Below are 12,308 nucleotides of genomic sequence, written 5' to 3' on the forward strand. Positions count from 1 at the left end.
TGACTGCTGCCAGTTGTTAAAAAATGAGCACTAGGGAAGTTTTGGTGTTTTCCATTCTTTACAAGAGGAAGCCAATAAAATCCCAATCTAGTTTATTAATTTCTTTGTTGCCAGAGTGGAGGCATGTTGATCATATTCTCCAGTTTACTACACTGGAAGAGGAAGTAGGTGGAGGATTTCCCCTGAGCTGGGAATATTCCACTGCCACCAACCAGCACTGCAGAGACATCTCTGCTGCTTTTTCATCTGACTACACTTTTCCTATGTATGAATGGCAAAAATACCTTGGAGTCAGGGAAAGGAGAAGGAAAAGCAGGTCTCAGCCCTGTCTTCCTTTCTGGTATTAATCACTCCAGGTACTGGGCAACTCCAAATACATGAACTGTTTCTGGCTGACCACAGCTCTCACTCATCATAGTACCTGGCATTGCTGTCATCTGTAGCTTATGGGAATAGTAAAACAAGAAACTCAAACTCATTCATCAGCTTTACTGATTTCAATAGTCTAAAAGTTGCTTTTTTATTTTCATCTTGCATCTATATTTTGAAGGGGTTCTACTAAAGTGTACCTTCTTAGCTGATAGTAACCTTCTGTTTGTAACCCATCTTCATAATCTTGATCAATTTTCTTCTGGGCCTTCAGCATCTTTGTCCAATGACTCATTTCTCCAGCAAGCACATTTCTAGTTTTGTTGCACCATGCAATTCCATTTTCTCTGTTCTCCATCAACCTCCAATGCAGGAGACCTGCATGCAGCTGGTTGCAATGCCTGCTGCTCTCCTCTGGTGTCTCAGCTGCTGCCCTTCCTTTTGTGTGACAGACTTGGACTTCTTGTTTTAGTCACCTTCCATGTTTGACAAATGAAGCAGCAGCCCCAGACTCTGATAATGAAGATCCACAAATGAATGACAGGTGAATGACAGCACTGCTTTGAAAAAACTGGCAAGGACTGATATTTTTACTTTGAAATTTTGTTTCTAATTCCACTGTTTTCCCCAGGTCATGCATCCTGTATTTTGAAGGAGTGCATTGAAAAGCAGCAGATTTACCTCTTTTTGCCCTCCAGTTTCAGCTAAAAATTCTTCCCCCACTTTAAGTCAAGAGGTGGGAGCTACTATGACATGCTGTATGAGGCAGCTTCTAAGGAAAAAAGAACTACTCCTTAAACCCACCTTGTTTTTGACAGGTTTCTTACAACAATATAATTAAATCAAGAAACTAGTTGAGAAACATGTTCAGGTTTGGTTTGGGTGATTTTTAAATTTTTTTTTTAGTGTTTCATCTTCACTTTACAATCTGAATTTGCAAACTGAGGCGTAGGTGAATGTCTGCTTGACTGTGGTGGATAACCCATGCAACAATCTGTGACATATTTACTCTGGTATATATATATATATATACACATATGCGTGTACACACACCACACACATGTATATATATACATAAACCAGAGTATATATATAATACTTATATATAAAAGAATTATATATATATACTTATATACACATGTATGTGTATATATATGTAAGTATATATATGCATATACGTGTGCACACACCACACACACACAAATATATATATATATATATATATATATATATATATATATATATGTGTGTGTGTGTGTGTGTGTATAAACTATTTCTTTAAAAAACCGGATACTTTATGGGGCAACAGTGTCATTGAGTAGTCGTTTCCTTCTCAGTTTAGCAAGAAGCGTTGGGGCGAATAAGAGCACTTTCATCAGTTATGTCCCTCTTTCCTGTGTGGCCTTTGAAAGGGCTTCTCGAAAACGGGCCCGCACACATGTGCCCCCTCATGAGGGGCAGCCCCGCACACATGTCCGCCCTCATGAGGGGCAGCCCCGCTGCCACCCCGCACTGCCACTCTGTCCCTGAGCCGCCCGCACCGGCTTGGCCTGACCGAGCCCCAAGGGGGTCATGGCGGGCAGCGGGTGCCTGTCCCGCCCCCTCACTGCCAGGAGGGCGCAGGTGGCGGAGCTGCCCCACGGACACCTCAGGGGCCGACAGGGCCAGCTGAGCCGGGCGCGGCCTCGTCCTGCGGGGCCGATCCCGCCCGTGGTTCCCCGAGCAACCACCAAGCCCAGGCCGCCACCGCCGCCGCTCCGGGGCGGCGCAGGCCGGGGCGGGCGGGGGGAACGAAAGAGCGGCGGAACGGGCGGGCGGCGCTCGGGGAGGCGCCGGGCGGGCCGGCGGGCCGAGCATGGCGGCGCTGCGGGTGCTGGAGCTGTACAGCGGCATCGGGGGCATGCACCAGGCCCTCAGAGGTACCGGCGCGTCCCGCGGGGCTCCGTGCTGCCCGCCCTGCCCGGGACACCCCGCCCTCGGGGGCTCCGGCTTCTCCAGGGCGGGCAATGCAGGGTGCCCCTCTTCTCGATGCGGCGGGCGAAGCTGCCCCCTTTACTCCCGCAGCCCCTTCTCCAGCCCGGCGTGTGGCACCAGGAGCACGTTGGGACAGAAATGAGGCATCTCTATTCCTTGTTGGGCCCAGGCAGCCTCTTCTGGAGAGGCCGTGATTTTGTGTTTGTTGTTATGTGCTGTGTGTAATACAGAGGCGCCCCTGCTGCAGGGGGGATGGGGATCACTGGGATGCCCAGGATGATAACCGCAGGAGCCAGGGTTTCCCGTTGGCATCCACGTGGACTTGGCTTCCTAGCCCATAGTTAGGTGAACAGCTGAGCCATGCTCCAAGCCTGACCATCTGAGGCTGGTGTAACGTTTCATGAACATGAAAATTAAATGTGGAGTTTGAGCTGGTATAGAGATTCACACCAGCCCATGTTCCCAAATGAGTTTTTGATCAGGCCCAAGGAACCCTGGAGCTCAATTTGCTGAATGGCTGAGGCATGGTCTGGGTGACCTTCAGCAGGTCCTGTAGACTCTGTGAATTGGCTTCCCCAAATTAAAAATTGAGTTTGGGCTATTGATTTCCGTTGTAAAGTACTCTGGACCTTATTACTTTGAAGTCCATGTTTCAACACACATTAGGATAACTTATGATAATCACCATAAGAATTTTAACTGTAACTACAATACTTCACATCTTTCATTCTTCAGGAGCATTTGCAGAGAGCATTGTCATAAAAACATCGGGTTGAAACTTGCCTTATCTTGCTATTTTTCCAGGGAGCTATGAAATATTAAGACTATGCCTACAGTGTGAGATCTGTTTAGCATCATTTATTTACCTAAAACACATTCAGAGTTGTCAGAGTGGCATTTTTCCTACTATCCTGTTTTTGCTTGAATGTGTCTAGGTGCTTTATTTATGAACATAAATATATATAACATATATTTTAATGTATTTATTATGTATGTATAAATACACAACAAAATAGGCTCTTACATTGTTCCTAACCACTTGTTTTGAGGATGTATTTTCCTTATTTCCAGAGACATTCTTAGAATATTGAGAGGCAAGTATAGCTTTGTCTGGAACTGCATTTTTGAGTTTTTGTAGAGTGAAAATAGTGTTTTATGCCTTGTGTATATTGTACACACTAATGGTAATATGTTGCTTTTCTGGTAACCAGATTCCTGAAGTGATGGCAAGCTATCCGTGTTGTATTGTAGACAGTTTCCATATTTCCATAGAAAGTGGACTGGTTCCTGAAAGTTAGCCTACACCATGGTTCCTTCACTTTTTACAGAATTACCTAGCTGGGTTCTTGCCATAATAATGGATATCTTGGGGCACTTCAGTAGTGTGCTGCAATGTTTAGTAAATTCTAATGCTAGATGTGATGTCCTGTGAGTTTCCACTGTGAAAACATCACTTGCAACTCAGTAAATACTCAGAAGGGTGGGAATGTTGGGAATGCCTCATTAGATTATCAGAAGACTGTAAACTTTTATTCAGAAGATACACAGAATTAGTGATGCCCCAGTGGATAGTTACTACAAATATGAAGCCTTGAAATCATGTCACCTAATGGTGTAGTTTGGAGACCGAAGGACTTAACCAAACTCATTGCATTATTTCCTGAAAAGGTGAATTTACTGCCATGTTTTCTGTTTCTGAGCTTGCTGAACACAACTGATTCAGTGTCAGTCTTTGGTGTAATTTCTGTTCTTATGGGTTTGCATTTGACTGAAGAAATTTCAGTAGGTATGAAGAGTGAGACTGAGATTTTTCTGCAGTGGTATCAGCCAAAGCAGATAAAGGGGCTGTAAGTAAGGACATTTAGTTTATTATTTGTGTAAATGGCCCTAATTAGTTTGAAATGGTCAGGTACCAATTGAAATTTGCAAAGTGGGTAGACACAAAGCTATTTGCATTACAGTTGGTATAATAGTTTTCAGTCTGAGTGCTGATGTTTCTGGGAAGCATATGGGAGTTCAGCCCATAACCATTTTTTTGTTGCGTTGTCTCAGAAAGGTCCAAACCATTCACTTCTAGATGAAAATCCTGTTTGGAGTCTTATTAAAAGTAACAGTCAGGCAATTTGATTAAAAGGTGTCCTAAAAAATTGCAGTAAGTATTTAATAACAGGTTATTATATAAAACTGTTGGATGAATTGGATTTCATTTGGGAGCAGAGATATACTTGGGCATTTGATAATTTCTACTGGTTTTTAGTGTCCTTTGGACATCTGGATTCAGTTTTCTTACACAGTTTATGGAGGAACAAAGTGAAGGGGCATTGAAGTGTTTGCTTTTACATGCAAATAAAACAGAAAAGAAGTGAATGCTCCTCTGTAAGTACTTTAATAATGTGTTTCTTATATGTTTTTGGCCTATATGTGTACATGAAACCATGCTGTTTGAAAAAGTGTCTGATCCTATCCTCCATTTAGCCAGTGGCAGATTGTTCAGCATCTTCTTTTAGATTGTGTATAGAAATATTAGAAGGGTTGTGGGGTTTTTTTCCATATAAATGTGAAGTTTGAAAGAAAGGCCTCCATTGTTCCAGTGCTTCCATATGCCAGATGCACAACAGATGAGGATTATGTATAATAACATGTTATCTTAGTATGGTTTCTAGTGAATCTGTAAGCCAAGAAAAATAGTAGGAAGATGTAGAAAACAGAGGGAGCATGTGGTATTTCAGTGGCAGCATCCTGGGAAAGCCTTTTTCTACAAAAGGGATTCTGCAATTCTTGCAGGCTTGTTCCTGGCCATGTCATGGGTCAATTATGGTTAACTCAGCTGGTCCAGCTTTTCTGTGAAATTGCCAGTGTTTCAATTGGCAAATAGGTATTTCTCAGGAAATCTGATGCTGACTTTTGTACCTTGATGCCCTTCTTGGCTGTGATCTTTCAAAACTTTGCAGTAGGATAACTTGCAGAATGAAGATGGTTGTTGTTTTGGCAGCTGCTGTCATTAATGCAGAATGCATTTGGCACCAAATAGAATGCAGTTGGTTTTGAGATTGTCTTTGCCTACAGTAAAAAATAATTGAATTTTCACAAATTGATGGAAGTTTATAGTCTCTTGTGTTTCTGTGTAAAGAGTACATAGAAATGTTGAGTACATAGTTTCATAGTTGAATCACATTCTTTTTAGACTGAACTAAGGTTTCAGTCTAAAGCTGAAGAAGAAAAATCTTGGGGATTGTCTAGCTCTGTGTTGGTTCTTTAGCTGTAGATATATCAGCACATGTAGAATTTCTGGGTTTAGATTTTGAATGCTTTATAATAATATTTTAACACCAAAGACCTTTTGATATCTATATCTTTTGATAAAGGTACCACCAAAAGATGGTAAAGTTGAGCTTAGTTAAAGTCAGAAATCAGGGAGTCTCTTCATATTCACACTCTTGAAAGATTGAGACTGCTAAGGGATGAAAGGGCATTTCTTTCTTCTTCCCACTCTGTAACCCAAGCTTTTTGGGATTTATAAAGTTTGATGTTTAAGTCAAATATGTCTAAATCTATGATAATTTTTGTGTGTGTGAGTGAGTGAATTTGTTCTTTATAAAGTGCAGAGTTTCTGCAGTGAAAAATAGTGGTTTATTTTTAGAAAATCTATGGCTACATATTCATTTCCTTAGCAACTTTCCATGAAACAAACAGCCTGCTCTTCTTTCTTCCCAACCAAAACAAACTTAAACTGGCTTATTAATTTAGGCAATTTTCCCATGAAAACTGGGTTCCATGTCTCTGCCACAAGCATTTGTAATCTTCCAGGTCCCTGAAAAAAGTCCTCTTGCATGAAACACTAAAGGACATATTCTAAAAAATACCATAAATTTGCAGTGATGAAGTTGGTGATATTTTTCCTCTGCAATTGTTATATTTCAGTTTTGCAGAGTAAAAACTTCTGTCTCTTTTTCTCTGTCATGCATGTCTGTTCGCTTTATTTGATTGGCTCTGTGATTTGCACAGCACAGTAAACTGGTGTGTGTATTTACACTGGGCAAAGCTATCCCACCAGGAAAGGCAAAGGAGACAAAACTGGCTTTGACATTCAGCACAATGCAAACCAAAAATATTGCTGGTTTGAGCGAGTTTTTACACCCAAACTCTATTTAATACTTCTCCAAAATATAGCTCTTTGTAGCATGGGATGGTACCAGTTGTGGCATAATGTAAGTTTATAAAGTTTATATGGCTTAACATGATTGAATCCTTTACAAATAGAGCAGTGAAAGGAGTTGCTAGGTATCCTGCAGGAGCCCAGTATCAAGTTTGCTGATGGTTGTGTTCACTGTAGCCATGGACAGTTCAGCCGAATCACTTCAGCCAAGAGCTCACACTCAGAAATTAAGTCTTTGCTCTCTGTTTTAAAAGGAAACAGGACTGACAAAACTTGTGACTAATCTTCCCTTTTCCATCTGTTTCCATATACCTGTCAGAAAAGGTAATTCTTCTGGCTCCTATTTTCCAATATACTGAAATCCACCAAACTGCCCTTGCTGTAACACAGTGTATTTCATGTGTTCTGTTGACATTGATGACTCTATTGCAAAAGTACAGTAGTGAATATAAACAGATCTATGTTAATTTTAAGGTCTGCAGAAACACATGACAAAGGAATCAATTCTGAAGAGGAAAAGGACAGATATTGTAATGTCAGAAATTTTATTTCTGGCATTTGAAGGTGACACTCTTGGAGTTTACTGTTTCAAATCAGAAGCTAATGCACACAAGCTGTCTTTCTTTGTTTCGAATGCATCTCCTTCCAATCCTTAAAATTGGAATCCTTAAAATTTTCCTCAAAAATGACAACTCCATACCTGAAAGAGATTGTAAGCATTGTATATTCAATAAAGGAGAGAACAGGGAGCCAAAGTTTGATTGCTGCCTCTTTAGGCAGTTTAAGTAACAGTCAAAGAGTTTCTACTGGGTCCGAGAGGTTTGAAGCTTCAAGTGTGAAATCAGTGCATTACTAATAGGACGATGCAAATTTCACCTGCTTTCATCCAAGAGAAAATATTACAATCTAGTCTGCCTAAAAATAAGTCATAATACCTCCCTCAGTAACTTCCTCACCATATCTGTAGCTTCCATTTGAACCATGTTATCTTGCTCAGAAATGAAAAGTGTCAGTTCAAAAACTGGTGTTGAGGAATCCTCCTGCAAATCATGTATTCCAGCAGCCAGTTAGTTTCACTTAGGAAATGTGTATTATTTTTCTTTAGTCTGAATAAAATGATGCTGTTTCCTGCATTGTCATAATTCTCTTAAATATCTGTGTTTTGAAGATTGGATGTACTTATTTGAGTGGGATAAAAAAAAATCTCTAGAGCTGTGTCTGTTTCTGTATTGAAGCTTTGCTATGTATTTTGGGGAGTTGATTTAGCATCCCACCAAGTCAGCGATTCCTGAGTTGGTTTTGTGCCTTTTGTGAGTGGGGATAGTTAAACACAGTCTTGATTCTGTTTTTCTTATATTCTGCTTTCAGGCTTTTTTTATGATGCATTCCTTATGGTAATTTTCAAGTAGTAAATGTAATTGCTATAGAAAAGCACAATATCACAGTTTGACATAAAGTTATTTAACTTTCAGGAGAAGTTCTTTAAAAATGTTGCATTTTCACATTGTTTGAAATTTAGACAAGCTTTTCTTTGTTAGGTTGGATGTGTGAGAGCTGCTTGTCTGCTCGAGCTCCTTCATGCGTTTCCAGGGCATTTCCACACAAATATGCTTAATCAGCTTTTAGAGGGAGTCTGTTCTCTAACAGGAATTCCCAAGTGAGCTGCAACTTTGAAATGAAATGGGGGAGAAGCTTTGAAAAAGTTACCAGGTCTTTGAATTAGGAAGAGGGGATCTCAGGTGGAGTACTTCAGGAAAAGTTGCCGTCTTTTTTCCACGCTGCTTTACATCTCTGCTGTAGACTGAACATTGTATTGCAAGGGGATTCCATAGGTTACTATTAGCTGTGTGCTCTTTTCCATATCTCCAGGCTTTTGGGCCTGTGAAGTCCTCAGTTGCTAGTTTTTCTTGTAGGTATGCAGAGAGATACTGAATGGATGGCAGTAAAAAAGCAAGTGTCTGAATCATGAGTTCTGAGGGAAAGCACACAGCTTGCCTTCCCCATTGCCCTTTTAAAACTATGTATTAATTTAGATAATAATTTGAGGGTCTCGATTTTGTTAGTTTTATTTTTCTTCTGCAGTACCTGGAAAACACAGTAAGAGTTAGCTTGTTAGGACAATGTGTTTAAGGAGTGAGTGAGAAAAGTGGTCTCTTTAACAGTATTGGAAGTTTGTTTCTGTTCCTTAGATGCTGCAGCTTTGTTTTAGGAAGATGGAAGTGTTGGTTCTTGAGCACGTTTTTAAGTTGAGATATTTATCCAGCTTTCTTTTCACGCTAGGTGTCAGTGTTAACTTACCTGTTCTGTAATCTCAGGTGTAGTCAGGCTATTGTCCCTGTGGATACACCTGTATTGAGTTCTCAGCTACAACTTCTGGTCAAAAGGTCAAGACAGTAATGGCAAACAGTGATTTGTATGCTGACCCTTAATGGTCTGTAAGTATTTATCTTGTGAAAAACCTTATCTTTTTGCCCTCGATTGCATCAAGTAAACCTGGAAGGACCGGCCTGGTCCTTGTTAAAACGTCTGCTACAATCTTTTCAATACCCAGATTTCTCTTTCATCTTAGTTTTGGCTAAGACAGCCTTGAAAACCTGAAAGATAGTAGATGGATGGTAACTGCATTATTCAAAATTAAATCCACTGGGATCATCCCAGTTGGGTTTCATCCTCTCAAACTGTAAATAATTAGCTGACTAGCAGTAATTCATGCAGTGTCTCATAAGGTCATTTGTTAATGTGTTACTTGAGCATATTGTGAGATTATTCAAAGGCATGTGGCTGTTTGCCTTGTTTCTTTTGGTTTACAAAAGCTTTTTTAAAGTTGCCTGTGTTTCAGCTGAGGCTTTGTAATGCTGACCATAATGTAAATATCCTGGTGGTTGATACTGATCTTGGGTATCAGGAGGTTGGGTCACTTGTCTGCCTGCAGCTGTGACAGTGACCACAGCCCGTCTTCTTGGATAAAAAGCCTCAGTGAAGGTATTGTGTTTAGTAATAACAAATAGTGTGCCATGATGAGCAATGGAGTAAACATTGCTCTTTTTATCTCTTTAGCTTCTGTAGAACCTATTACTCTCTTACTTTATAAATTAACAGTTGTTTATTTACATTCTTTTTTAGTATATTTTTATTTCAGGGTTTTAGCTGGGAGTTTGTTACACTGTCCTCTCTTCAATAACACCTCTGTCCAAGAGAGGAGAAGCTGCCAAGTTTGGTATTTTGGGACCTTTAAGTCAAAGGAGGCAGCTGTTGAGTTTGAGGCCTAAGGCTTTACTGAAATGTAAGCACAAATGTTTTTCAGACAGCTTAAATTTTTATTGGAAGAGTAGACATATATCAAATATATTGGTGCTGTTTTTTCATAATGAGAAGTAGTACACCTCTAAAACAACACACTTATTTCTTGTAAGTTGTCAGAGGATAAGGCAGTGGCAGTGGGGCTTGGCAGGATTGACTTAGGATTCCTGCAGCCAGGAGCTTGCTGCCACAGAGACCTGCATGGAGGTGGAAATGTAGAGGTGCACCCTGTTTGGAACTTTTTTGTCTACTTTAGCTTCCATTTTTGAATGTATAAAGAAGGGAAGTATTGCCCATATGATTAGAAAAACAGTATATTTTTTGTACAAAGTTTCAAAGACAACACAGCAGAATTTGATTGTGTAAATTGCCTTTTGTATTTTAGCGATGCTGTAACACAGCTGAGCAAATACATTTTCCTAAGAGTAGTAAAGAGATGCTAGAGTTTTCAATTTTTTTTTTTTAATTTTAGAAAGCTGCACATATGCAGAAGTTGTAGCTGCTGTTGATGTGAACACTCTTGCCAATGATGTTTATAAGCACAACTTTCCCAGCACCTCGTTATGGGCAAAGACTATTGAGGTGAGTAATTAATGTGCTTTTTACTGTAGTCTGGCATTTGTAGGATGTGAGCTGCTTTCACTGAGTTTATTAGTAACAAGAGAAATGGAAATATTTATGTTGCTATGAATAAAGCAGTTTTACAATAGCTTTGATTACTTGTGCTGTTTGCTTGTTGAAGTAAGAAGGATTTCATACTGCAGGCTTTTCTAGGAAGTCTTGCCTTCTGCATGAAGAAAGGTTATATAAACGTTAAGGGGAACACTTACCGTCAGTAAAAGAATGTCAAAAAACCATATTTTTAGATTAAAAAAAATATTTTCATTTAGTGTGAAAAAATGTAATTAAATTACTTGGGGGCATGCCTCTGTTTTGAAGTTATGGTTGGGCTCAGAGAAATACAACAAAATCTATTGAACTGAACACTCTTGAATCTTTTTTAATGAGCTCAACAGATAAAATGTTTTAGGAATTCTGTCACTTGCCAAATTATTTGGAAAATAATTAAGTAAAATTGGATTAAAGTTGTCTGTTTTAATAGATGGGAGGCAAACTAGGCATGGAGTTTTGCTTGGATTGTGTTAGAAATTACTGTATACTTCTTAATCTTCTTTTATGGTTTTACAACATGACAGCAATAGATACTGTGTCTGTTTTAAGACACCAGCTTAAGTAAGAGTTAAACAGGTGGCTAAAGGTTAAATGCTTATTCAGCACTCAATAATAACTGGCTAAGTGATAGTTTTAATGGAAAAAAAAATTAATCTTTGCCTGTATCATTTTATAGTAGACAAGAGCAGATTATTAGAGTCAGTGACACCTTCTTCAAATATAATGGAAAAAACCAGCAGCTTTTGTCTAGTTTTCTGAGGGTAGCTACATTACATTTGCTGCATAGGTATCCCTCAGAATATGTAAGGAGTGATTTCTTTGTCCAAGTCATAGTTACTTGATCATTGTCCTTCTTTCCTCCTGGCCCTTTATGTGTTGATCTTCTAGTGTTGATGAAAACTTAGTTTAGAGGAATTTCTACCTGTGTAATTAATTCCTACCACAGGCCTAATTCTTTCCTTTCTAAGCAGGATTGTCTTTGTAGAGAATTTCAGCCATACAATATCTTTGACTAATTTGTATAGGGGAAAAACAATGAAATAAACTTTATAAGGTGCATTGCCAGTGAGCCCCTAAGAGCTAAACCCCATAGTTTGGATCCATAAAAATTATCATATTTACACTTGAGCTACTTTTCTTCTCAGATGTTTTTACACATTTTGAGTATGTGAACACTGGTTTTGATGTACAAAGACTTCATATCTGAGTAATGATACTTTATTTTCAGGAGAAATAACAGGTGAGTATCTGTGAAAGAACCACTGCACACCTCAAAGAATGAGCAGCTAAAAACCTCAAGATTATGTATAGATGCTAACCTTATCAGTGTTTTGCTTCATATGAGGAGCAGTGAATGCATATTTTCGTTTTATGGTTTGCCAAGGTAGGAAAGATTTTGAAATTACTAGGTCAAATGAGACATCAGGTAGGTTTTTGCTAAGTGAAACATACTGGAAGTAAGAGGGCTAGTTTGATCTGAAAGATAACTTGGGAATTTCATACAATTCACAACACTCAACATTCCTCTATTTTTTTCTGTTTTCAGGGCATAACACTGAAAGAATTTGACAGATTATCTTTTGATATGATTTTGATGAGTCCTCCCTGTCAGCCTTTTACAAGGTAGGTACAGCACACTTGGGAAAAAATGCAGTTATTGCTGTATATTGCACTTTTATACTGTATATGGTCAAAGGAGAAATGTTATCAAGACATAGTGACACTGTGTGTGTGATCTGTGATCTTTCTCATCCTAAGCAAATGTTTTGTAGCTCTGTTCACCATGGTGCTTACTGAAGTGAAAGAAATGCAGCAATTTGCATCTTAATTGTTGATC

The 12,308-nt window shown here is 39.3% G+C and overlaps 1 protein-coding gene across 4 annotated transcripts in view; it reads left to right on the plus strand.

Moving 5' to 3' along the window:
• TRDMT1 (tRNA aspartic acid methyltransferase 1) overlaps positions 1 to 12,308 on the plus strand; it is a 41,785-nt gene that overhangs the window by 10,371 nt on the left and 19,106 nt on the right. For 3 of the 4 annotated variants that reach the window (XM_074535412.1, XM_026795641.2, XM_074535415.1), the window contains 2 exons: positions 10,272 to 10,381; positions 12,018 to 12,094. In XM_074535412.1, coding sequence (XP_074391513.1) covers positions 12,057 to 12,094 — 38 coding nt within the window. In that variant the 5' untranslated portion in view covers positions 10,272 to 10,381; positions 12,018 to 12,056. Of the gene's footprint in view, positions 1 to 1,981; positions 2,289 to 10,271; positions 10,382 to 12,017; positions 12,095 to 12,308 lie in introns of those variants that run through there. The other variant, XM_074535407.1, reaches the window with a different exon arrangement.

This window comes from Zonotrichia albicollis, chromosome 1 (genome assembly GCF_047830755.1).
Source record: "Zonotrichia albicollis isolate bZonAlb1 chromosome 1, bZonAlb1.hap1, whole genome shotgun sequence".
Lineage (NCBI taxonomy): Eukaryota > Metazoa > Chordata > Aves > Passeriformes > Passerellidae > Zonotrichia > Zonotrichia albicollis.